Source organism: Pezoporus wallicus, unplaced genomic scaffold, assembly GCF_028554395.1.
Source record: "Pezoporus wallicus isolate ANWC-B61680 ecotype Strahan unplaced genomic scaffold, APGP_CSIRO_Pwel_v1 scaffold_3294, whole genome shotgun sequence".
Classification (NCBI taxonomy): domain Eukaryota; kingdom Metazoa; phylum Chordata; class Aves; order Psittaciformes; family Psittacidae; genus Pezoporus; species Pezoporus wallicus.
The window spans coordinates 14,260,567-14,284,821 of NW_026635478.1; the positions used below are offsets into that span (position 1 = coordinate 14,260,567).

General features: G+C 43.0%; 1 protein-coding gene across 6 annotated transcripts in view; it reads right to left on the reverse strand.

The window, feature by feature from the left end:
* TEAD4 (TEA domain transcription factor 4) overlaps positions 1–18,623 on the reverse strand; it is a 54,539-nt gene extending 35,916 nt beyond the window's left edge. Inside the window, exons 1-5 of one of the 6 annotated variants that reach the window (XM_057428805.1) lie at positions 18,538–18,555; positions 18,045–18,171; positions 9,990–10,044; positions 8,827–8,912; positions 4,263–4,517 (exon numbers count right to left, since the gene is read on the reverse strand). In XM_057428805.1, coding sequence (XP_057284788.1) covers positions 4,263–4,269 — 7 coding nt within the window. In that variant the 5' untranslated portion in view covers positions 4,270–4,517; positions 8,827–8,912; positions 9,990–10,044; positions 18,045–18,171; positions 18,538–18,555. Of the gene's footprint in view, positions 1–4,262; positions 4,518–8,826; positions 8,913–9,989; positions 10,045–18,044; positions 18,172–18,537 lie in introns of those variants that run through there. The other 5 variants (XR_008974831.1, XM_057428776.1, XM_057428786.1 and 2 more) reach the window with 5 other exon arrangements.
* Positions 18,624–24,255: the final 5,632 nt, after the last annotated feature.

Genomic DNA, 24,255 nt, shown 5'->3' on the forward strand with positions numbered 1-24,255 from the left:
ATGATATTTCTGTTCAGTACTAAGCATGTTAAGGGAAGATGCCACAGCCACTACTAATTAATTCTATTAAATGCAACAGCAAGCAGTTTCCTGGCTGGTTGCATTTCAAAAAGTGGTAAATTCCTCAATATTCAGGAATTGCTTGGAACTCACGGAATATTTATTTTTATGTTTGCATGGAGAAACCCCCAGTTAAACTAACATACAGTTTAACTTGAAGAACCCTAGCCTCAGCTTACAAAGGAGATGGAAGGAAAATTTACATACTCCAGCAGAAGTTTAACCTGCTGCAAATGCCTTCAGAAATCAGTCTTCATCTAGTCACCACCAAAGGATTTGAACCACACAAAAGAGAGGTTAAAAGCTGACTTGGTGAAATAAAACCTTGTTATTGAGCAAGCCCAACAACATCACACCTAACACTAGGAAAAGAGAGAAAAGTCTGCATCCTGACCAATTGTCCACGAATCTAAGTTTCATCTGTCTTCTGGTGTTTCAAATGAGATATTCAATTTTGCTACCAAAACTGTGGGATAAAAAAGGGCTGTTCTATGGTTCACTAGGTCACAATAATGGAAAACACAGGAACTGCAGAAGTATCTAATGGATATCACAGCTGAAATCCAAATTTTCCAATTACCTGGGCCAGCCAGTTCAACATCAACTGAGCACATTCTCAGCATGTTCCAGTTGCTTTGACTGAAACAACATTAGGTGAGATGCTAAAGCAGATCTACAATAAGGCATGTGGAGACTGACACCTGGAAGGTTTTCATATTTGTAATAGCTGCCATGCTCCTCCCACCCCTCAAGGAAAAGTGTTTATGAACTGGGACAGGCAGTGCTTCCTCTGGTTTATTTTATTGATTTCCAGTTTTAGTTACTATTTGCAGTCATAGAAAACATTAACTGATACCATATCCCTCTGAGACAAAGGCAATATCCTGCAAATTTACCTAGTCACTTCGCAACAGGGGTGGGAGGGACCACCTGTGACATGGTAGGTTTTAGCATCAGATTGACCTTTTATGCCAGCTTAATTCATGTTGCAAGCTCAAGTCTCTGCAGTTCACCGACAGCTCCAGGTTTTAACATGGTTATCTACCCTTCTAGCACTCAGCCTCAGAGCTTTGGATGTCTTGAAGTATTTCCTATGAGCTGTGTCAGGGCTTTGACTCACCAACAGATGGTACAGCCTGGGAGATAGATAGATGACTGCCCCCAGCTGTCTGCCCCACCCTGCGCAGCACAGAAATGGCAGAACTATTTGTATAGTTGCTAAACTACTGCCTCCTACAGAACAGCAATCTAACACACAGCCATCCATTCTAGATCCTCCTAGAGAAAAGGTGCTCCAAGTCAGATGTTTGTGCGGTGAAAGGAAACGCTGCACAGTTAAGGCAGTAGCTCACTTCTTCCAAGCTCTTACTTCCTCCGTGGTAAACCAAGGCCCCAACAGTGTTTTGTCAAAGTAAGTACTCACTTTGCTAGTTACTATTTTTTATTTCTCTGTCCTCGCTAGTGTTGGGAGACCTGCTCTATCTACCATCGCCATGCAAATTACACAAAGGCACTAAGCTCTTTCCCTCTTCTTTCTCTAGACCATTAGTGAAGATGCCAGGGGATACCAGCCTCATTGCTTCTAATGTCAGCACAATGATTAGGAGAAAACATAGCATCCCATATCCAACAAGACAGCTTTTCATGCCTTAAGTAGGTGGTAAGCAGAGACTGCTGGAGAGGAGAGTAGAGTGAGAGCAGGACTGTGTAATGAGCTTATTCAGTCAGGATGCCCTCTCCAGTAATGGAACACAACCAGAAGGGAAAAACACAATGAAAAGAAAGCAGCAAGGACACCGCTGGGGAACAATGAAATGCTTCAACTTTTGTCAAGGGAAAGGAGCATATACATTTCTCTCTAACACCTCGCCCCTTGGTTCAGCAAACTCTGCAAGTCGGTCACGGGACAGCTAAACAACTGTCCCTTGGGGGCAGCGCCAGCTCCACACAGAGCTTGTCCTGTTCGTGAGCTGGCTCGTAAGCGGTGAAGATGAAATCAGGGACTATATTTATTCTCCCTGCCTGGTCAGATCTTTCTATAGATCCCAGGCCGGGCCCCGCTTCCTTGGCGTGAATCCTGGAGACAAGTAAGCAAAGGAGGGCATAAATCAGTGCCTTGGGTTCTGTCAGGAGCACATCGAACCAACCGTCCATGCTGGGAACAGGTGCACTGAAGGCAAGCAGGGACACTGTCCCGTTTGGAGTTGTGGGGGAGGGCGTGCAGGAAAGCTGCTCCCTTATCCCAGAGCCTAGCCTCAGCTTTCAAACTGCAAGTGGGTGACCTGCCTTCTGCAGCTCTCCACTCCAGTCAACTAGAGACTTCCCACTAAACGCCAGTCCATGCTACGTGAGGCCCCAGCCTTGCTGGTTTCAGCAGTCCATTCTACTTTGCTTTTACTTTTGCTCTCACTCTGTCACCGAAATCCTTCACTTTTTGCTCCAAACGTTCACTCCAAAGCTGAAGTATTTCAGGGACCGTGCAGAACGATCAGTGAATTGAGGCAGCCTTAAAACACAACTGTAATTTTCCAGCAGTAATTTTAAATGTCACCTGTTGTGAAAATAAGTGCAACAAGCCAGTTTTGCAAACTGAGAGCAGCAAGGACCATGTCACCAATCCATGCTTAACTGTGGAGAGGATCTTCAAGTAATATATTAGTTTGAGAAAAATTTAAAGCAAATACTGCTTCTGAAAGAAGCAGTCCTACCCCTCACTTCAAACAAGACTGCTCAGTCCCTTTTCCTCATATCATCCCCTAGAGTACTGGCATAAGCAGTTGTGCAGCTGTGCAGTGAAACAAATCAGGGGGCTTATCCAAAACTAAGTTCACTTTTTTCCCCCTTTTGTGGCTGTTAGTTTTAAGCTGCATCAGTTCCTTGGTCGGTTCCACAGCACAACCACAAAAACGTTTGTACTGGCATAGAGCAGGAATTGATCTCTACATAAGAACATTGACAACTGCTGAGCCTCAGGGTGATCTGCCTTAGTCAACATATATTGCTCTGTTCAGACACAATGGTGTATGTACCCAGTAAAACCATCCATACTAGATAAGGTTCTGTAAATAAGACCTCACCCATGCCCCCATAGTGAGAGCAATCTATTCACTAGCTCAGTGAACAATGGCTCGATGGGTGGACAGAAACCTGTGGAATGACTTGTGAAGTGCTCCCATCAGAAGCTTCAGGGCATGGTGCTTGCACGATGGGGCCTGCATAGACACACAGATTCCAATTTAAAGGTAAAAAAACGCCCCAAGCACTGACATGGTAGGGAGAGGGCTGCCTTCCATATCTGTGCTAGTGCTTTGAAAAACAGTTTTGACACCTTGGGACTTTTAACCAAATATTGGGCACTCTCAGCCTTTGGTGTGCTTTTAAGTCACAGAAATACCAGGTAGCTTATTCCAACACTGAACTAGAGAATCCAGCTCAGATCAGCGTTTTTGCAGACAAAAATCAAGAGAAAAAATTTAACTGAGGAATAAGTCAAAAATCCCATTCAAAATCATGTCTAGCACCCAAAAAGTTGACTTCTGCTGCAGCTGCAAGCCAGCACTTCTCTGCATTCAGGGCTGGTTATCTAGCTAGCTGAGGAAGAACCTATAGGTGAAAGACATTCATGCCAGGGCTCCAAGAAGGCAAATTACAATGAAAGGGAGCAGCCAGAGATCCGTTTTCTGCTCCTAAGACGTGAAAAGCACAGCCAGTTAACAAAATGGTGTTTGCACACCACCAGCAAAGCCATTCAGGAGTTCAGGGGCCAAACTTCTGCCTTTTGGCACCAGAGATGCAGAACTTTACCTGTTAGGATAACAAGAACATTGGAGACCGCAGCAAGAGATACCATGAAAGACAGACTCGGTCACAACACAAAGCCATTACATGCCATCTATCTGTAGATTAGTTCCGTAGCATGCCCAGCTCTGGGATACTAGAGTTACTTATTGAAGATGAGCAGTAATACTTATTACTGAAAATGAGCAGAGACACTTACTGATACTCCCCTAAAAAAGGACATCTATAATTCTTTCTGATCTGTGAATGTTAAAATCTTCACTAATTTTCCTAAATACAACCTGAAGCAACCAACTGCATGAACTTAGAAATGCCTGAGAGAAAAGAGTTCATTCAGAACATCATTTGGTACAAAGCAAGTGGCTTGCACAAGGCATTCTGCCTCAAGTGTCCTTTCTCCTTACCATACATCTTGCCTTCGTCTGACAAGATAATCTTCCGCCGTCCACATGGTGGGTAGATGGCTAGCGCTTCCTGGAAGCTCTGCTCAATGTCCGGACTCCACACACCCTCAGCGTCATTGTCAATAGGTTTGTCCAAGGCCTCACTGCCCCCTGAGTCGTTGCTCCCCTCAGGGGAGGTGGGAGAACTCCACTCGTTGGAGGTAATGGTGCCAGCTAGAAACTCCAAGGTGCGACACGGAGAAGCAGACTCAGAACCTGTGATGACAAACACATCCCATCTGTCAGTTACAAATTCTCCTCTGCAGGAAAAAAAAAAAGCAAAAAAAAAAAAAAAAAAAAAGCAAAAAAAAAAAAAGGAAATAAAAAGAAAAAAAAAGTTTAAAAAACCTCTCTGAGGAGGGTTTTTACTTCAAGTTTACCTTAAATGGTAACACAACCCCATGCTTGATTTCTCTTTAGGCTGAGATGAAAATCTTTTCTACAAATCCTTCTTATAAAACAGCCTGCTCCCATACCCCTTTGGCTCATTAAACATCACTTCCCAATCCTCAGACGCTATGTCTTCTTGCCTGTGTCTTTGTCTCCTAATTTCTTTCTCCCTCTGCTGCCATTATCTGTGTGTTATTTAACTTTCTGAAGCACGCATACAGGAATCCAGTCTGTGTGAAAGCATATACAAAATAAAGCAATGATGAATTACGTAGTCATCACTGAGCACTGAAATTTTCTTAGATACTGTTTCACTGGATCAGAGTTGGTAGCCGGTGTCATTTTTAACACTGACATTTCTTCTTCCCAAGGATCAGTTGCACTCCAAAAAAACAATTTCTGGAGCCAGACAGTTTAATGCAATGTCTCCCAAATCTCAGCACTATATCCTGGCAGGAGCAGAAGGCACCATGAGTAAAAGCATGAAGGCACTAGGTTGCAGGTCAAGAATCCTGAGTGCTCAGCTTGTTTTCACTGCTCATCTTCAAATCGACCTTGGGCAAATTCCTTCAGTTCTCAGTGCTCTCTGCTCCCTCATGTTTTACCAGTCTCAGGCTATTAGATTTGCCACTGGGCAGGAGCAGAAACTGGTTTCTTATTGAAACTAAGGAGGCAGCTGCTACCTTTTGAAAAGTACAATAAGTTATAGCCTGCTCCTAAAGTGCAGGCTGAAGTCATTGAGTGGAGCTGCTAAAACACTCATTCAGAAAGTCTGTATGGACTTCAGACCATACAGACACTTCCAGTAAACTATACAAAAGACATAGGGCTTTTAAAGACATGGATCATTCCCCTGCCTCAATCTCAAAACCGCTAATTTACTTTTTTAATAGTTCTGTTACCTGAGCTACAAAGAGCGCTCACAAGCCACCATTTGAGAATCCAGTTAAAAAGTTCAAAATTTCCCTGAGAATCACCACATTGAGCTGGGTAGCAAGAAAATCAGAATAAGGATTTTTGTTTGTTTTTTGCAAGAGCAACAGAATTATCAAACCTGTACTGAACGAGAGCAAAGAGAGAGCTCTGATGTGCCAAGTCGGACTAGCTCAGAAATATCACAGTGATAATGTAAAGGAGGACAGAAGAGAAATTTGGGCATGGTCTACGTACAAAACGAGCCAGAACGAAATCTGTGCTGTTACTGGTAAATGGGAAAAGCAGGTCCATTCATTCAAACTTTAGTTCAAAAATTCTGGGCTCATGGCTCCAGAAGCTTTTCTGACATCAACTGCAAAATCCCTTACGTCACACTCTCCCCATTTTAAGCCTCTCTTTGGATTTCTTCTTTACAAAATCTCCTCCAAGACCATAATGACTATTTTTTTAATAAAAACTGTAATTATTAAGAATTTTATAATTCCAAAAGCTGAAGCTGTAAAGAGTTGAAAACACTGGCTGTCAGTTTTGCTGCTCCTTGATTACTTTAGACGGCAGCAGATACATATTTTACATGTCCACCAAAAACTCAGGAACGAAACAAAGATAATGCAGATGAATTTAGTAATTTCTAGACGCAGTATACTTTTTACACCAAGGTGCAACACTTTAACAAGTGCTTCACACGCACATTTAGAAAAACAAGTGTATATTTCCTGTGATAATGTTTTGAACACATGAACCACTGGCACGGTCTACCACTGTCTGTCCATCCATTTCAGCCCCTGCACTAGGTTACTTCAGTCCTCTTGGCCCATGCTATGTATTTTCAGTTCTAATGAACATGGAAAGAAAGAGTAAAGTGGGAGGTGGAGGAAGCAGAAAGGGGAACTCGCACCACCAGGATAGACATCTCAAGCACACAGTGAATGGCACTAAAGCAGGCAGCGTGACTTTTAAGAGGTCCTGAAATGAACAACAACAGTTGCTTTCCTTCACCAAGCATCTATCACCAACACATCCCCTTTCACTGGCAGATGTTCAGTAAAAAATTACACAGGTATTCAAGCCACTGTCTTGTTCGGGAATAAGGATAAGGGAATACTCCTTATAGAGGAGTAAGCTTTTCACAGGGGTACTCTGATGGAGAAACAGAAGCTATCTGTTACAGCCACTCTTCTTTTGATATTTCTCCAAGCATCCCTAGCCCCTGGAGGCTGTCAAGATCCTCTGTATTTAACACACATTAAAATCTCCACAAATACAAGGCACAGACTAATTTTAAGTGAGAAATGGCTAGAGTTCAGAAAGAGGCTGAGAAATGGAGGAAAGAAAGCTAAGGTGTGAGAGCAAGGTATTCATAGTGCTACCTGCATTTGGAGTTGTAAGTCTCTTAACAGCCAACAGGCTCCTCACCAAGTGAAGACACCTGTAACTGCTCAACTGTATGACTCCTAAAGTCATGGTCACTAGAAGCTACAACCTCTGCTATCACGACAAATCTCACAGCAATGCATTCACATAGACAAAGTCATCTCCTAGGGAATATAGCCATCGTAACCATATAAAGCACCCATTTTAATTCCAGTTATTTTCATCTCCTTAATGTCCATGCCTACATAGATGAACACCTAGCAGGTGATTTAAATATGGCACACTTACATTGGAAATGAAGCAAATATATCTGAAGCATAACTATCCCCTTCCCACCAGTCCCCCAGTTGGTGCCTTGTCACATTTTACAAGGCTTCACACCTGCACCAAGCACCTTTATAGACAAAGGAAACTCTGGGTCCTTTCTGATCCAAGCTTCAGAAGAAGTGGAGAAGAAAACATGCTGTATTCAGTTCAGTGTCAACTCCCAAGACTCCCTTCTCCAAACATAAAAGAGAAGTTGTGCCGACTTGAGCAAATGTCACTTGTATATTCAGGGAAGAGACAGAATATGTGAGCTGTATCTCACACCAGTTTAAATCAAGGGTGGTGTGGAACATAAGAGCCATGACAGAAGAAATTCTACAAATCTTGAAGTGATCAGATAAATTTGCCTTTTTTTTGATAACTTCCAAAGAAATCCCATAGGCTAAAATGACCAAGGAAATCCTTACAACTCTATGTCTCTAGTTCAGTAAGACGCCAAGGGCTTAAAGAGCCTGCAAAGTTTTCTTAAATAATGTTGCTCAAATAGTAAGCTCCACGTGCAATCCTAGGTGATACTCTGTGCTCAGAAGCAGTGAAGTGTAACACAGGGAACCCTGCTCGGCACTACCTGGTCTGTGGGTCTCTTTGTTGGCTGAACGCTTCAGGCCTTTCATTTCCTGCCTGTTGATCTGAACTCTGAACTGACTGGTAGCCAAAGTGGCTATTTATTAAACTAAGCAAAGCAAACTGTAGAGAAGCTGGGAGCTAAACTCTATGGTAAATGGCTTTATTAGTATGGCAAATTGAAAAAGCATCAGCGGAATCACTTTCCATTGAAAAAGAAATCTGGTTAAAACCAGCATTTTTCAAACACATGCTAATATTGAATGCGTTATTCATAAGGAAAGTTTGAATAATATTCATTAGTAGCTATTTTAACAAAATACAAATTTTTCAGTTAGCATCTAGCTTTCAGTTTGCTTCTGGTTTCCCATTCAACCAACAGTAACTACACACCAACATCTTCACCAACAGATAAATTTAATGGTGATTTGTATTGCTGAGTATCCTACCATCAATAATATTCTAGTACTTGTAAATTGTTGGGTTTTTTTAAGTTCTTCCTGTGGCAGAGCTTGCAATCACCAAGTTTTCTTCTGATGTGGAGGGAATTTCATTTTGAAATCACTAAACAGACATCCCAGTTCCCAGGCATGCTCATACAGTTCCATCCCCATCTGAATCTCCTTGCCCAGTACAGTTCTTAGGATCAGAGGAGTCTCAGGATGTTGTCCTATTCTCATAACAGGAAGTTTTGTCACAGGTCCCAGGTTTGGAGTTTGTTCTCTTCATATTCCCTCAGTTTCAACTTACACTCTACTTCTTGGCTCTTGTATTTTATTAGTGTACCTTACAGTTGTTCTTATTCTGATCCTACTCTTATTTTACCGAGATAATTAACTACCTTTGTGGGGTCCAGTCATGGATCCTCTCCCTGGATCAAAGACATAAGCCCCTCACAGCACTTCCATCTCCTGTAACTCCACAGTAATTTTACTTCCTTCTCACATTTCCTCCCTCTGTCCAAATAACTGTGTCTTATTCACTCTTGGCCCCTGTTCTTCTTTCTGCCATGGCCCATCTCTTAGTGAGTCAAAAAAAAAGAGCAGACTTTTGGGTCAGAGGAAAGTAAAAACACGGAGAAAGCACAAAGATCTTTCAGCTCCAGCAGCTTTCCAGCAGCTTCAGTTTAACTGTTCTGATGCTGGTAATTTCAACACCAACTCCTTCCTTTCATGGTATCTCACTGAGATGCAGAAATCCTGCAGGGCTAGACAGCTGCTGAGAGCACTTCAGTGACGTCTCACTGACAGGGAGCACATCTTTAACAGATTCCCTGGCCTGACACATCTGCTTTCTAATATTAATCCCTCAGTCATTACTGTTGGTAACAGCTCCCTCTTACGTGTTTGTAGCAGCTGTTCAATACAAAATCATACTTTCTTGAGGATCTGAAAAATTGCAGCCAGCTGTCTCCAGTTGTTCAGTTTTCTTAGAGCTGCTCTGTCCAAAAGATTCTCCCCAGTCCATAGCCACCCCCTCTCCTGCTGGAATTGAAACTGAGCAGGACACACTAGCCAGAGACATCCCTGCTCACTCACCCCTCCCAGGCTGGAACTCTTGCCAGCACAGCCATGTGGAGTCTGGCAGAACAATTCCCCTTCTGCTTCTGAGCTGGCTGCACTGTGAACAAGTTTCAGGAAGAAAGTACCTTTATCCTGGGTCTTATTTAATGGAACTGGAAGCTGTGGGGGTAGGGACTGCTTCCCATTACAGGTATTCCTTTTTATCATTGTAATGTAAATAAAATAAAACAATTCTGGTATTCACTACCTTAGCAACAGTAGTTCACTACTATAGCAGCAGCATATCACTGAATCACAACATCTTCATTTATGACCAGCACAGAATTTCAGAAAAGAATGATTTTGGTCGGAAGAGAAGACATCCTGCTGCTCAAACCACAACTCTAGAGTAGTTTTGACAATAAGAAAATCCGGAAACAGCACCAATCGGTCAGTTACTTCCATCCTGAACACGCCAACAAATGAGCTTATGCAATGCAGTCATACAAAGAGATTTGCGTTGAGGAAAGCAACAACTTGGAATACTACAGAATCTATTGCGCAAGTTATGATGGAAGACAGCATTCAAACTTACCAAAGGAAGAAGTCCGGGAAATTCAACAAGCCACTACAATAACAGCCCAGTTCCTCTGAAAGAGAAGAATGAGTGCAATCAGTAGATGAGTAGCTCCAAGGGGGTGGTGCAACTCAAAGACTGCAGGGAAAAGAAAAAAAAAACCACACTGGAAAGGGAAAAGGTGGGAAAGCAGCTAATCAGCAATGAGTAAGGTCTGTTAAAGTCCCCATGCAAGAAAGGACAGAAGTCATGAATGTGTTCACAGGGTCTCTACAGAGCGAAATAAAGATGCAACCGCAGCAAGACCAACTAGCACTGAACTACACCTAGGAAGGTAACAGAACTTTTGCAGCATCAGCCAGCAACCCGCTGCTTGGGCTCCTCAGGAGCTGTGCTCCCATCATGAAATCAGCCTGGAGGGAGCACCACTCAGCTTCAGCAGCTAGTGGGGATGGGTGGGTGCAGTTCACTGAGCCTTTGGAGTTGAGCTTCGCTCAAGCACTCAGCAACACCTTCGCCAAATGGTGAACCAGGCTGCAATCCCGCTTTTTTCCCTGGGCCTCCTGCAATGCTGGCTATTTTCTGTGGACATCTCTATGCACCCAGCATTACCACAGCAATGCTGCTTAATCCTGTGAATAAAACCAGCCAAGGTCTTACTTGCTGTAGGTGAAGCAAAAGCTCTTAACAGGCAGCAGCACTAGGCAAGGAAAACAGAACTTTCATTTCTCTGTGTGTATTGGGCAAGGTAACATAATAATTACCTCTGCAGGCTGCACTGTGAGATGTTTGTCTCCATCTCACCACTGAGTAAGACTGGTTTACAAAGAAACAAGCACTACTAGCCTCAGATCATACCCAACCTAAGCGTGGGCTCCAGCCGAAGGCTTACATAAAAGCAAGCTTGGTCTGCTTGCTACACTGAAACTGCCTGCAGCAGTTGCGGTTCCAAAGGTAGCCCAGTTCCCCAGCAAAGCAAAACAACACTCTTAAATGATTGCAGTAGCTGAGCTCTGGCTGAAACAGAGGGAGGATGCAGTGACCAGCACAGTGGTGTAAATCAAAACAAGCAGAGTATAGAACTTCTATCAGTGCAGCCCTGGATAATGCAGTCAAACAGTATGTGATTAGATAAGGCTGTGTGTGGCCTTGCACACCATCCAATCAGTTACATTTCTGATAAAGGAAACAGCACACAGAGCCTTTGCTGCGCTAAGGAGGGGAGGAAAGAAATACACAACCCAACAACAAAACTCAAAGGCTGGTTCTGCTCCCTCTAGTTTAGGGGTGGCCAACCTGGGGATCGATCCCGAGACACAGGCAAGTCATGCACAACTCCCATAGACAGGTTACATCACAAGGCCACTAGCCTTGGACTGACAAAACGATCGCTGCGTGATCTACATCTCAGCTGGGCAAGCACAATAAGCCAGCAAAGGCAGCAGAGATTGACACTGCCAGGTTGCCCTGGGACTGAGACACACAGTGGCTGGCCCCAGACCTCAACGGAACAGTGCAATTCCTGGGGAGTCACAGTTATCTCACATGTGGGAATGAGTTTCAAAGCTTCCTAAACCAATGAAGGTTGTGGCAGGGTGAAAATGGTTACCCAACCTTGTGCTAGCAGCAGTAGTCACCAGGAGTCATTGTTCCAACAAGCACAGAGCTGGTTAGAAAGCAACGAACCAGGAGAAAGTCCAGTAATCACATCTCTTTTCTACCACAGAATCACCAGCAGCGTCAGCTAAGGTTTAAATCACAGCTGTCCCTTCAAGTATAGACAGGTGTAGACGCTGACAGATTAAAATTACTCGAGTCTTACCAAACCAAGCTAGAAACAGAAATAAATAATAGTATTTTCCCAAAGAATATTATTCGCTTCATTATTAAAGGAGAGGGAAACTTTAATGTCAACCTAAAAAGCCATGCTCCTTACCCACTGAAAGTCAGTTGTTCTGAAAAATCTCACCAGACTCAAAAGCCTCCAATTTATCTATGGAAAAAAACTATAGCACAAAGTGAACCACCCAATGACAAAATCAGACTGTGGGCAAAATCCAGACATTAATTTCAAGACAAGAAAAGGTGAACTTTAAAAGTGATTTGCAATTGCAAGTGGTGTAACTTCAGAAGGGCTCATGGTTTTCCTTTGGAAACCAGTCATCTTCTGAGCCTTTCCTGACCAGTAACGGGAAACTGAGACATTCATAATGCCCATTTTATGGTACCCAGATTGAGTTCTTATTTCCTCATCCTGCCTCCTGTTCCTGACATCTCTTAACCTCTTGTCTAGGACTCAAGGGTAGATGTCCCAAAAAAAAACCTCAGAACTGTGACACACTTAGCTTCCCATGACACCAAAATGCCACATGAACTCAGACAGAAGACAGGTATTTCCAAATCTCACCCAAAGCAGTGAAAATTTTCAAGTCCAAGACTATAGCCAGACTTCAATAAGAGAAAGAGCTGAACCTGAAGCTAAGAGATTTCCAACAGTACTTATATAGAAGTGCTGATCACAACAGCTCGGGAACACAGTCAGATTTCTGCATCTGCAGTGCTTGCAGGCAGTCTATGTTGTGGGCACGACCTATGCGGCCAGGGCTAAGGCCCTCACCAACGCCTTAAAACAAAAGCAAACCACAAACTGTCAGAACAGGTATACAAAATGGGACCTCAAGTCAAGCACCCAATTAAGCACGTGCCTGGATTTTAGTAGAGTTAGGAGCTTACAGGTGTTTGATACTTTTACTAAGCAAATGCCTAAGCAAAGAACAACCATGAAACATCTGCATTGTATGAATGAATCCTACTCACAGCTACCAATCAAGCTTCACCCTCTTGGGCTATTCCAACTCAGTTTTGAAATACACGCTTCACCTAGAACATCTGTGAGGTGAACATTCACTGCTTACACTAAGACCATCACTTCCTGAGGGCTTACACTGAGGAAAGACCACCAGATTTACTTTTACCTAAAATACCCTAGCAAACAGACAACAGCCATTTTAGCCAGGCACCAGTTCTCCTACAACTTTGACAAAAGAAACAGTAAAGCCACCGTCAACTCGGACTAGTGTAATTTTGAGCTCTCAATTGAGAGGGAGAACTCTTCTTGTGGCATAAACATATTATCCTATCCAAACTGCTGATCATGCAGGGATTATGAGTACCTGCAAATTGCAAGTACAACCACAGCCCTCAAACTGGAATCACTAAGCAAAAAAAAAAAGATAAAGAAATGACAACACCTGAAAAACATAGGCCCCCGGATACTACAGGAAAGCAAAAAAACACTGAACTCTTTGCCCTTCCAGACCCTTCTTGCCAGGAAGGTCAACAGGTTATATACCTTCTGCTGGATTAATCTACAGGAGAACAAGGGCAGCTAGCCAAGCAAAACTAGATTCTTAAAGGGACACAGCTAACAACAAACTTGACTCCAGTTTTTACAATGCGTTCTTACAGACAAAACCTGTGACCAAGAAGAGTGGTAAAAAGATAGCTCCTTCTCTGTTTTTCAGTTAGCTTACTGGGTGAATAGAAACAGAGATTTACACTGTTTCTCCTGCACAGTCATTTTCTTCTGTTCATGTAGATCCTTCACAAAGGAATGGGGGTGGGGAATCCAATGGGATTTTACTTATTTTTATAAAAATAAGTCAAAGAGCAGGTACTTGGAAGAAAATCTTCTTATGCAAACCTCTGTTTTACACCTGTTTTTTTTTTTCCCAAACTGACAGGATTTTCAAACCAGCAGAACCTCTCTAAATCCGGCTAATCTGGTATCAGTGAGCCTTATTTCAAAGAGTTTCTATGAAGAAGTATGATCAAGTAAAACGAACTTAAAATACATCAGCAAATCCTTCCTTTCCATTTCAGCATACACATGCTCAGTGCTCTCTTGACTTTTCCTCCTTCACTTAAAAGTAGTTCTGGTTACAAGAGATTAGACTTTGCCTGGACATCTGTCATTAATGCTGTTTGAAGGGAGGCACTTTGAGGACTACCCTAATTTATTTTCTCTTTGGCAACAGCAAAGCAGATCCTTCAAAGGCTTGTATGTAGGCTCTGAAAGCCACTGGCACTCATGCCTCAGAAGTACAGCAAAGTAAAATACCTACCCTTTGGCAATCACACTTTAATGAAGGTAAGAACAAGGTAATTATAAGCCTACAATGGAACAGAAAAACAGAGCTAGTGACTCAGCCAGTGGCACCAGGAACTGGAAAACCTGCCCCTCCCTAGCAGGAAAACTCTAATTCATATGGTGTTAAAAACAAAGGGGAGTGACTGCATCATCTCCAGAAAAAGGAGGACCCGAGGGGCAGGAAACAACAACAATAAAACCCACCTAAAACCAAACACCACCAATAAAAAACACACACACACACAAAAAAAAACGAACCACAAAACAAAAAACCCAAACACCACTCAGAAGCTCCAAAAAAAAAAAAACCCCAAACAAAAAATCCCAAAAGAACCAAACCCACCACCTCCAAACCCCCAAAACTCCTAATTTCTAGTCTCACACCTTTTAATGAGCTCCAAGCATGCGAATTCTTGACTTTTTACAAGGCTCCACAACGAGACATGTTGGCTATTTATTTAGCATGGTAGTAGGCATAAGACAGAAGTTGGAGAGAGGAGCATAAACTACTGTGAACCTTGATAAATTTGGTTGTTCTTCAAAGTAAGACAGAATTTCCATGAAGTTTGCAAACAAAAAGATACAGTGCATGATGTGATAGGTTTAGATTTAGAACAACATTTACTACTCTCCAAGGAAATCACAGCTGAAAAATTACTTCAAATTGGCTTTGGAGAGTATTGATCATATTATTAGGAAATTACCAGATTCAAAACCTAAATGTAATTATATATACCAATGGAACCAAAAGGTACAGGGGGCATCTACTGGGCTGCTTCAGGGATCTCTACCAGTCCAGTTTTCTCTAACATCTTAGAAACCTAAGACTGAATAAAGGGAATGCAATGAAACTCGCAGGTGATACAGAATGAAGTTTACAAACACCAGTGAATAGAAACACTCAAAGGGATTTAGACAGCTCAAAAACAAACAAGAGAAGGAAGGGGGACAAATAAGACCATGCGAAAATAGCAACGCAAAGAAACTGAATAAACAATGAAACAAGCAGTGAAAAAAGATAAATGAAGGAAAAAGCCCTGCCAGAAGCAGGGGCTAAAGACATACAAGAGTGAGAATGCTGAATAAATGAGAGTTGTCTGCAAAGCAAATGCTTTTACAGAATGACCAATGTAACTTTTGTCTGCCTATGCTCAGATATCACTCCAGGCAACAGAGATGAATCACCTCCAACATGTGGAATATCAGATCTCATTCCGCAAAACTAACAGAGATAAACTGAAGACTATAAAAAACAATCATTAGGCCTAGAACAATAGATGTTGAAAAATGTTTAGTCTCATTAGTAGCTTGTAAGAACCTGGAAGGTGCAAAGGCAGAGTAAGTAATCGTTTCACAGAAATACACACCGAGGCAGTAGAGCAAAAAGCTTTTCTAATAATGAAGTACAGTACACTGGGCAATGCAAAACTTGCCCAAGAAAATTATTGAAGATCCACTGCACAGCATCTGGGGAAGGAGCAGGGCACAGAGGACAAGGGACACAACAAAAAACAACGAGTGAGCAAGGGACAAACTGGAGCTATAGGGAAAGCGTAACAGATCTTTAACAGAAAGCAACAGTGAATTTTTGCTTGCTTAAGATACAGCCATGGCCAGATAAGACAGAAAAATAATTTCATTATCACAGGAGCAACTACAGGCATGGTTCAAGGAACTATTTAAGGTGTGAAAAGATGGCAATATTGCTAAGGAAATGTCCATTCATCCCCACTCCCCATCCCCTTGTCGTTGCACTAGCTTCTCCAAACACACGAGCATTTACGTGACCACATGATTCACTGGACTGGAGAACAGAGATGGCTGATCAGCCCCCTGGCCTGGGTCCATAAACAGCAGTGCCAATACCCATGCCAGTGACAAAGGAAAGAAGTGTGACAAATATGGACAGTTTGAGGCTGTGCAGACAGGTTCTGTCTACAATAGCGGCAGCCTGAAGCCTTTGTGGACCCATCCCTTGAGTTATGTTGCGATGGAACCAAGAACTGAAAGATACAATCAGAAACAGACTTATAATGCTGAGGAAGGAAAGCTGTGAACAAGTACAGTGTTGCTCCAAACAACTCCAAGCAGAACCTACTGGAAACTGTAATTCTCAGCAACCTTCTCAAAACTTTACTCACTGTATTCGAGTTCTGTGAAACAAATACCCGAGTAAGAAAACCAACAGCAACTGTGATTTTACTTTAAATCACAAGGAAAATTTGGCACCATGGAGCCCTTTTTCTCTTCACAGCTTGACAGTACTATTTTCACACAGTTTTCCCACAGTTGTTCTGTAATACGCTAACATTACAACACTTATCACAGCAATAACCTAAAATACTTCACAGCAATCAGTAAAATTCATTTTAAAAATCCAAAAGATGTAGCAGGAGCCAGGACAGTGGAGAAATTTCTAATGCTCACTCTCACGAACAATAACTGCTCCCAAGATCACCTCCAAGAGGATATGAACAAGGAGCTGACTGTCCAGTTTAGAGATGATAGACTTTGTCACATGCTCGAGTTGAGGGAACTATCCAGACTGGGATTTAGGAAAACCCTGTAAGGTCACTGCATCCTGGCTGACTGCCCTTCGGTCTGCTATCACAAGTTCCAAAGAAAACCCTAGACTCCATCAGCATCCAACAGCCCCGATAAATAACCCCCTTTGTATTATCTACAGCAGGATCCAGGTTCTTCTCTGTCATCAGAAAAAGCTATCAAGACCAAAAGGTGTTAACTGCACAGATGATAGAACAGCAGTTTCAACCCGGACCTAGCACTTGTTATATTCCCAGTCTGTTCTGTTCCTCCATGTTACCCTCTGCCATGTCCTATTGCCCACTTCGGTCTGTAGAAGAACAATAAAACCTCTTACATCTACACAGACAGATGGACAGACAGATGAACGAATGCTCTGCTCACTTGCACACAGTGCAATCAAAACTAGGGGAAGCCGATCTGAGTAATAGGAAACAAGAAAAAAAAAAAACAAAACAAAACACAAAACAATCCCCAAGTCTCCTTCCCTCCCACCCAGCCCCCGGCACTTGAAAAGCGCCTTGCGCTGTTTATTTGTAGAGGATTTGCAGAACTTCACTCCTAAGGTTAGAAAGTAGCATGAATGTAACTTCAGGTTAAACAAAAAAGCGTAGATCAGTTGTGGTTGGTTCTGGTTTGTTTGGTGGTTTCTTTTTGTTTGCTTGCTTTAAGATATGTGACCATTCACCATAAAGTACCTCACAGAAGTCGTTAAAATACACTGAGCTACACTCATTCTCCTTCTACAAAAAAAGCCTCATCTTTAGCATCCCATGCAAGGAGTTCTTTAACTGGAATTACCTACATGGAAAATTACTTGGAGAAGATTTTTGTCTGGGTTTCGGTGGGGCTTTTTTGCTTGGTTGGCATTTTTTGTGTGGCTTTATTTTTGTTTTCAATTTAAATCTTTTCCAGAGGCATGCCATCAAAACTCAACTCTAACTTTCGAATAACTAACTGCTCTGGGAAAACAGCATTTCTCATCTTTAGTAAAAGCCCTGTAACAACTCACATGCCTTCTCACGGATGGGTTTGCTTATGATTTTCGTTTGTTTGCTTTTCTCCATAATTTACATCAGAATTTATTACAGGGAGCAGTGATCCTCCTCTCCACCCATCCCAAGAACAGCTCTACAAGGGGCCCAGAAGCTCATTTTTTCCCCATTAGAAGTGTTAGCAGTTTTCAGCCGATGCCACAAGCAACCGAGTTGCTCAAGTCCCAGCGCCAGCAACCCCTCTCCGACGGAGGAACGCGCCGGAGCCTCCATTGAGGATGTTCTATCGCTTCCTTTGTATAGCTGTGCCTCCTCTGTCGCACACGATCGGCTCCAAATACCCCCCCCCCCCCTTTCAACCCTGTCTCCCACACGCATCCGTACCCCTTCACCCCGCGCGAAAGCGGTGCTCGTGAAATAGCATGTCCTGACCTGAGCAAGGCGAGAGCGGCTGTTGTTCCGTAGGGACAGCGGAGACCCGCTCCAACTCCTCCTTCTGCTCCAGGACTTTCTGCCAAAAGAGCAGACGACGGCTGTTCCTGCGCGCCTGCCCCTCGCTCCCGCCCGATCTCCACCCCCGAGCCCGCAGGGGTGGGAGCGGGGGCTTGGGAAGGGGGCGCGGGCGGGTCAGCTTCGCGCTCGGCGACGCCACCGCCGAGTCGGAGGGAAGAGAAAAGTTGCCGGGGAGCCCCAGCGGCGCCCGGGGCGGCTCCGGGATCGGGTGGGCCCTCGGGACTCCCCCTTCCCTTGGTCCCGCAGCGTCGGGGACAGCGAGAACAATACCGGGCCGGGCGCTCCTGCCGGCCGGGTGTCCGAGGGGGGAGCTCGGAGCGGCAGCCCGGGTCGGCGGGAGCGGAGGCACAAAGCGCACACTCACCTGAGGAGCGCGGGAGCGGATGGCGGGACGGCGAACCCGGGCGGCGGCAGCGACGGCCACGGTCGGGCAGGAGTTCGGAAGGAAAAGGGAGGGTTTTTATTTCCCGTGGAGTTTGAAAGGAGGAAGTGAGGAATGCGAGGAATGAGAGTTGGTATGAAATGAACGCGGCCGTGGGAGGGGACTGCCGGCTAGCGCAGGGGCTGAGACGGGGCTAGGGAGGGGACTAGCGGGGAGGGTGGCGAGAGAAGTGCCGAGGCGGAGTTAGGAACAAAACCCAGCGGAGCCGGGCGCTCCCTGGCCGGGGACCGCGTGTGACCGGGGCGGAGGGAACGCCGGCAATAGCCGGAAGAGGGGGCCCGCGGGGGAAGGTCGGTCCTCACAAGGGGAGCGGAGGAAGGAAACTCCGAGCGGCTGAAAGCCGGGAGCGGCCAGGACTCCGCCGCCTCCAGGCATCGGCGCGATGCCCTGGCGGGGAGAGAAGCTGGAGTTCGCGTCGAGGCCGGGCCGGCTTCAGCCGGGGGAAAGAGCCCTGGAAAGGCCGCCGCTTGCCTGGTCCTTTCCCAGGGACGGGACTCCGGCACGGAAGAGATTCGCTAACCCCTTCGAGCAAGCGTGGCCCGCCGTCAGCACTTTCTCGAAGCCCCTTAGGGATGTGATGTGATTTCCAGCCAGCGTCGCTGCGCCGCTGCAAAAGGAACCAACCCCAACACCGCAAAAGTGGTTATAACAGTTTAACTGCCCCGAGAGCATTCCAGAATGTAAACTACTTGCCTAACAGCAAAGGGGTGTTCTCTGTGGCTTTTCTCAGTCTCACAGGGAAGCTACTCCTTTCCTGTCCATTCACACCGGAATGCCAACACGCTGCACTAGAAAATGCTGATACAAAGCTGAGAGTTGCACTAGGGTTGGAAAGCCACGTTCCAAAACCAAAAGCAGTAGTAAACCAGCAAGTAAATGTAACGATATCCTGTCAGCAGCTCTGGCAGTGCTGCTACACCAACAAAATAAACTTTTTCAAGTGCCCAACAGTAGACTTTGCCACAGGTTCCCGGTGTGCACATAATTACCTGTGGTAGAGTTATGACACACTTGGTTTTGTTTAAAACTTTGAAGTTCAATGAAAATACTGAAGAAATTGAATAAGGAAATTCTCAGCTTTTGGTAAGAATGCAAAGCTGAAATTGTTGTAACTCTTTTCAAGTTGCAGAGAAAAGAACAGGAGCTAGATGTGTCCTAAAGTCTCGGAAACTAAATGGCAAAACCCATTAACTTCATAACCTTAGTCTTGGGATTTGGAAGGACAACTCCAAATTTGCCATACAGGCACAAGTTACTCCTGGGGGAGATTCCAACTGGACACAAGAGGAAATGTTGTCGCTAATCAGCCACTGCAATAACCTTCTCATGGAAGTGTTGGACTCCCAGACACTGTCAAGATTCAGCTGGACAGGGTGCTGGAACATCTAGTCCAGGTCATGCTTTGCCTAGAAGGGTTGGACCAGATGATCCTTGAGGTCCCTCCCAACCTGGGATTCTGGGATTCCGGGATTCCACTTTTTCTATTTTTCTTCTTTCTGGCAGTGCTGAATGTAACTGATATTGATGAACCTTTTTAATGTGCAATTACTTTTCTTTGGAAGGCAATGCAGCAATATTTTATGAATAATTAAGATTTTAAGAAAAAAAATATGATACAGCTGTAAGAATACATATTATATATACAATGCAAGAATGAAGTTACAGAAGTCAACTATTTTGTGTTTTTTGTTTGTTATATAAAACCCTGCAGCGATCTCATTTAGCCACTGTTTCTACTAAGCCGTATTTAAAAATAAGTCATTTAACAAAAAACATGTATTAAAGGTAGCTCATTTCTCATCACACCTGTTCACTATGAATTCGAGGCCAGGTCTCATGATTATGTGACTAAGGGATTGTTTTGCTCCCATTTCCCTGCAGAATCAACATAGCTCAAAGAGAAGGAATTGAAGCCTATTCCTTCCTGTGAATCATCACACAAATTGTTTGCAGGACTCCATTCAGTTGCAGATGAAAACCTGCTCAAGAGAACAGAGGGGGTTTGGAGGTGGTTTTTTGGTGGTTTGTGGTGTTGGGTTTTGGTTGATGTGGTGGAGGTTTTTTGTTTGGTTTTGTTTTTTCCTTTTTTTTTTTAATTTTATTTTTCCTGTACTGGTGGTACTGTGAAAGCAAACTGTTCTGCTCAGAACAGGAAGTTGGCAAGCTGGTGACACCTAACTCTCCAACCCGATCCATACTCTGAATGATTTTGATGTGCAGCTTTTAAAATATTGGTTCACACTAAAATATATTACTTTCCCCTTAATAAATAAAGGGATCAATTCAATTAAGCATTAAAAAAAATAAATCCCTTGGTTTTGTCACAATTTTAAGCTGTTTTGTTGAGACAGTGCAATTGTTTGCCTTGTTCAGAAATGTTAAAGTGAATAATCACAAATTGCATCTTCTAGAATAAATTAACTAATTTATGTATTCTCTAAATGAAACGTTACATTGCCAGAGCAGGTTCTGTTATAATAGTCTTTATCTTAAGTGAAGTTTGGTGAAGTTAGTTTGCTTCTGTATTTTTCTCCCCTTTGGGGATCAAAGAAGTGACCTCCGGCTTCCAATGAGGAAAGAATAATTCCATATAAACACATTAAGAGACAGAATGAGAAGACAAAAACCCTATGCACCACACAGTTCAAGAGATACAACAGTAACAGTGGGTAAAGGTGCTCTGCCTTCTTTCATGCAAGGGCTTTCAATTCTTACCACTTTACCACTGTAGCAGGCTGTTTTCCCGTTACTAAGGAAGCCCTTATACCAGTGTTGCTTTTCTACTCATCCTCATAACTGTATGCAGGGCCAAATCTCTTTGCCCTAGCATAACTTAAGCATCTTTCTGAATTCTGGTTTCAGCAGTAGTTCCAAACTGAAGTTACATACAACAGTTTGACATTGTGGCTGTCTCCGGCAAAGAAGGAATCTTTCCAGAGTTCAGTTTCTCAAGACTTTGCACAAACTTTTAGCTCTTGACCTGTAAATCACGGGGAAGGCTTTGCTTGTCTTCCTTACCAAGAAATCAATGTCAATTGAGAGATCTACAGAGCTGTTAATACCAAGTCAAGGAGCACACTGAGTAAAGTAAGAGTGGGACTGACCCCTAAAAGAGCAAGAAATTACTCAGTTTTATGTTTGTGAGCCAAGGATCTTAGAGCAGCCTAGTAGCTGGTTTAGTCTGCTAGATCTGCTTTTAGGATTCATATTGAACAGTTTAATATGCTTCCTTCATTGTTGCAAGATCTCTTTGGGATTTCAAGAGTGTTACATTTGCACATACTCAACTAATATTACTGTACTAAGAACAAATGCCTAGCAGTACTTCCTGCTCAGTTTTCTATCCCAACTAAATCTCACTTGGCTCAGATGGAACTAGGGGGAAGGAAAAAAAAAAAAGAGGTGCATGAAGAACTGGGCTTACACATCGAGAGCTGTGTTAAGTTTCAGATTATCAGTCCCACCATATCTCCTCTTACGGAAGTTCATACATCTCCCAGTGGAAACAGGAAAATATAATCACTTCAAATTGGTGTTCCTCCTAGCCTTGTATTATTTCAGTTCTTGATTCAGAAATACACGGTACTGTACTTCAAGAGTACAATGGGTTCAGATGGAGGGTATGAAAATGAATAATGAACTATTTCAAAAGCCCTAACCGGATACTGGAAGAAACATTAAAAAATACGGGGCAGAGAAGTGCAACTAGCTTACAGAAAAAAATCAAATGGAAACCAAGAACTATACAGGAAGAACTGCTGCTGAGAAGAAAACAAAAAATAGAGACTAACTTTACATATATCCCCAGCCTTCTAAGTCTATGGGGAGAAAAAAAACCCAAACAAAAAAAAACCAAACAACATAAAAAGAACTGAGAATTACAAAGGAAAAGGAGGAGTAAGAAGGGAGATGAAATGAGATATATGACAGGAAGAAACTGAGGTAGTATCTACAGGAGGAAGAAAGAACACCCATAAGTGACAGAAAAATTCTACCAAAAAACTACCAAAAGAATTATAGATTTTTTCAATATATAAATTAGTTTATTTTCATTTAGATATAAAAGGTATAAATACAATTCATGTAAAACATTATCTGATAAAAGAGCACAGAATCAGTTAATCTGCCTGAAACCAGAGGCCCTGGCCCTGCTAGGATCATTTGATGTCAGCAAATAGCTTGAAGAGCCACTGCTGACAAACCTAACTGAAAGGATGAATAAAGGGATGCTATGGTGGCCTTTTGAGCAGAGAGAAAACCATGAATTCAAAGTTAGCATTCTGCCTTCAGGTCACCCCAAACTAACATAAGGCAGTTTCTTTCACACAGACCTAGTCAGAAAAAGAGTCAAGATCGGTAACAAACTGACTTAGTTTTCTAGATGGACAAAGGGAATGCAAAGTCACTGGCAAAGAACGCAGAAGAGCACAAATGGAAAACAAACACTGTCAGGTCTTGACTCCAGCCTGATGAGTACATGAAGGCACAAAAGAGATACAGGAGTCAAGTTCTCTTCAGGGCAGATCTGCTGATGAGTTCATCTCAAGATGATGGCTCACCAGCTATACAGGCATCTGAGAGATGCGAGCTGAAGTTCTCAGCATCACTTCATAATTTACAGTTAAATACAGAGTTTGCACATGATTACCATAGTTGGTTGGTTGGTTTTTTTTCCCCTGGCAGTATCAGAAAATGTCTTCACAAAGTTTCATTATTTTGAAAGAGCAAGTGATACCTACCACTTCAAAGACTCCAGAGCCCAGAGCAATGAATCTGTCTCTCTGGAGCTTGAAACAGAGTTAGTCTGCTGACAGTAGCAATATCCAAAGATGGAGAACATCTATTCTTGTCTTGATAGAGGGATTAAGTTTTCTAGGATCATCATGAACATACATAACGGCCACAAAACAGGAAAGATAGTAACTGTTCTCTGCTTTAGTACACATGTGCACACTATGAGGCTTAACATGTCACAGCGTGCAGCAATTCACTCTGATGAATCAAGGCCATATGAATCAAGAAGCATTCCATGCTGTGACATACAGTCCCCATACTGTATATCCAGCATTAAAAATGGAGCACTGGAAGGGCACATTGCAAAGCCCTATGATACATTAGTTATTTTTTTTAAACTTACTGATGCCTTTGAAAACACCTGTAATTTTTTTTTTAGGTAACTCCTTCTTATATTTAGGTTAAAATTATTTATATAAAAATCAACTTCTATATGTCATGACTTGAGATTTAAAAAAAATAAAATCAGTCACTTATTCCTAAAAATGTAGCAAGTTTTACAAACAATAGACAAATAAAAGATAATTGTGATCAGCATACAGCCTATATTAAATCAATCAGAACACTGCTTTTCAGGAATAGAACTGTATACTGTACAGTTACAATAGTATGGTTACACTACCATACTTTGGCCAAATTCAGTCAGATTCTAATATCTGTTCAATCGCATTTTTCACATTGTTAAGAATAACAGAGACAGTAATGGATATATCACCAACTAAAAAGTAAGCATTTCAGATTTGATTGTTCTTTATTTGGTAAAAAGACTATCAGAGTCTGCAGAAGTCTCTCCTCCAGTTCCCTTCCACCCCCAATGTGCTTTTCATTACTCCATTGGGAATGCAA